Source organism: Merops nubicus, unplaced genomic scaffold (genome assembly GCF_000691845.1).
Source record: "Merops nubicus isolate BGI_N331 unplaced genomic scaffold, ASM69184v1 scaffold35306, whole genome shotgun sequence".
NCBI classification, from domain to species: domain Eukaryota; kingdom Metazoa; phylum Chordata; class Aves; order Coraciiformes; family Meropidae; genus Merops; species Merops nubicus.
In genome coordinates, this window is record NW_008617713.1 from 3,591 (window position 1) to 5,681 (window position 2,091).

Genomic DNA, 2,091 nt, shown 5'->3' on the forward strand with positions numbered 1-2,091 from the left:
GGGGTGGTGACGTGGGGACCTCTTCCATCCACAGCCAGCTCCCCTACGAGGTGAGCCCTGAGCAGGCTCTCAGCCACCCCGAGGTCCAAAGGCAGTTGGACGTTTCCATCCGCAACCTCCTGGTGGTGACGGAGAAGTTTGTCTCTGCCATCACCTCCTCCGTGGACAAGATCCCGTACGTATCTCCGTGGGTTCTGTGCACCTCCCTGCAGTGCTGTTGGCTTGAAGGTAGATCCAGCAAGGCCTTGAAGGGAGGTTGGGTGGTGGGAGACTTGATGACCCCTTAGCTGCTGCAGGACTGAGTGACTGCACCATCAATGAGAGGAGATCCAAATATCAGCAGTGCCCTGGTGGGCTGGGTGGTCCTGCCACTCTGTTTCTGAGGTCTCCCCAAGGAGGAAGCTGAGCTTTGGTGGTCCTGAAGGAGGGAGGCTTCCTCCAGGGACCTTGGGCTGGCAGCAGGGGTGAGGAGGGAGCTGAGGGATGCTGCAGAGGGGATGCCGGCAGCCTCCAGCCCCTCCAAGTCCCAAGGCCTGGGGACTTGCCACTTCTTGAGTGATGAGTAGTGGGGATGGGGCAGAGAGGCCAAGCCTGGTGCTGCCCTATATGTTGACCTCTCCCTGCCCTCCCCTCAGCTATGGGATGCGCTACGTGGCCAAAATCCTGAGGACATCCTTGGCTGAGAAATTCCCCAGGGCCCCAGCGGAGGAGATCGACAAGGTACCCTGGGGCTGGGTGTCTGCACGGCGTGGTGGGGTTCAGCTGGGGGTGTGTGTGAGGGGCCAGTATCCCTCCCCACTTCTGGAGTCCTCTCGACTTAAAAACACCTTCAAGTCAACCTTTTCCTGGAGGCACTAAGGAAATGCCAAGGGTGGGATCACCTCTGTGCTGCGGGCAGTGCGAGGATGAAACAATCCTGCCTGCTGAGCTTCCCCCCTTGGGCACCAGCCTGGCTGCTCCTCAGCTGCCTTGTGCCCTAGGTCGTGGGGAACCTGCTCTACTACCGCTTCATGAACCCGGCCGTGGTGGCCCCCGATGGCTTTGACGTGGTGACCCCCTCAGCTGGGGTGACCCTGCCCCCCGAGCAGCGCCGCAGCCTGGGCTCCATCGCCAGGGTGCTGCAGCACGCGGCCGCCGGCAAGGCCTTCCATGGGGAGAACGCCCACCTCCGGGGGCTCAACCAGTACCTGCAGGACACCCACGCCAAGTTCAGGTGGGCGCCGGGGCGGGAGGGTGCCCACGGGCCGGTGGCAGGGTCTGGGGGCTCATCAGAGGTCCCTCTCTGCAGGAGGGTCATCTCCGCTGCCTGCAGCGTCCCCGAGCCGGAGGAGAGGTTCAACGTGGACGAGTACTCAGAGATGGTTCAGGTGGCCAAGCCAGTCATCTACATCACGGTGGGGGAGCTCATCAACACACACAAGGTAGAGGCATAAAACATCCTCAGACAAAGCTGCTGCTCCCACCTCCTGGGCTCTCTGCTGCTTCATCACCCTCCTCTGTGTCCCACCACCAGCAGAGCTCTTCCCAGCCTTTTGTCCCCCTTCTCAAACCACCCAGATTCTGCAGGTTTTCTGCTGCTTACCCCATGACTTTGAAGCTCCCTCTTGGTTTTGTATCACTCTTAACTGGCCCTTTCTCCCTCTTTCTTTGCCCCTGACTCTTCTCCCTTGCACCACCCAGCTGCTGCTCGAGCACCAGGACTCCATTGCCCCCCACCACGACGACCCCCTGCACGAGCTGCTGGAGGACCTGGACGAGCTTCCTACAGTCCAGTCCCTTGTTGGTAGGTGGGGAGTGGGGCCCACCACCCACCCCAGCAGGAGGATGGAGATGGGAATGCTTCCCTTGGATGAAGCTCTAGCTGGATTGCTTTGGGCATGGGGAATCCAACCCTCTGAGCCCCATGTGGCTACTGGGGCTCTCTGTCCTTGCAGGGGAGAGCGTTGCCAGCCCAGGGGACAGCAGTGCTGAGCAGGTCCTCTCCCAGCTCAGCAGAATGGAGATCTCCCTCACCCTCACCAGCAAGATGATGCCAGCAGCCAGCAGTGAGGAGAACGACACAAGGAGCTTGCTGCTGAGGTGAGGATGGGC

The 2,091-nt window shown here is 61.1% G+C and overlaps 1 protein-coding gene across 1 annotated transcript in view; it reads left to right on the plus strand.

Moving 5' to 3' along the window:
* The window catches only part of LOC103775758 (ras GTPase-activating-like protein IQGAP3), a gene marked incomplete at both ends in the record, with an annotated part of 5,216 nt that extends 3,137 nt beyond the window's left edge, over positions 1–2,079 (plus strand). Inside the window, 6 exons of the mRNA XM_008943232.1 lie at positions 35–175; positions 636–720; positions 981–1,213; positions 1,289–1,421; positions 1,681–1,783; positions 1,935–2,079. Coding sequence (XP_008941480.1) covers positions 35–175; positions 636–720; positions 981–1,213; positions 1,289–1,421; positions 1,681–1,783; positions 1,935–2,079 — 840 coding nt within the window. The remainder of the gene's footprint in view (positions 1–34; positions 176–635; positions 721–980; positions 1,214–1,288; positions 1,422–1,680; positions 1,784–1,934) is intronic.
* Between the last annotated feature and the right edge of the window lie 12 nt (positions 2,080–2,091).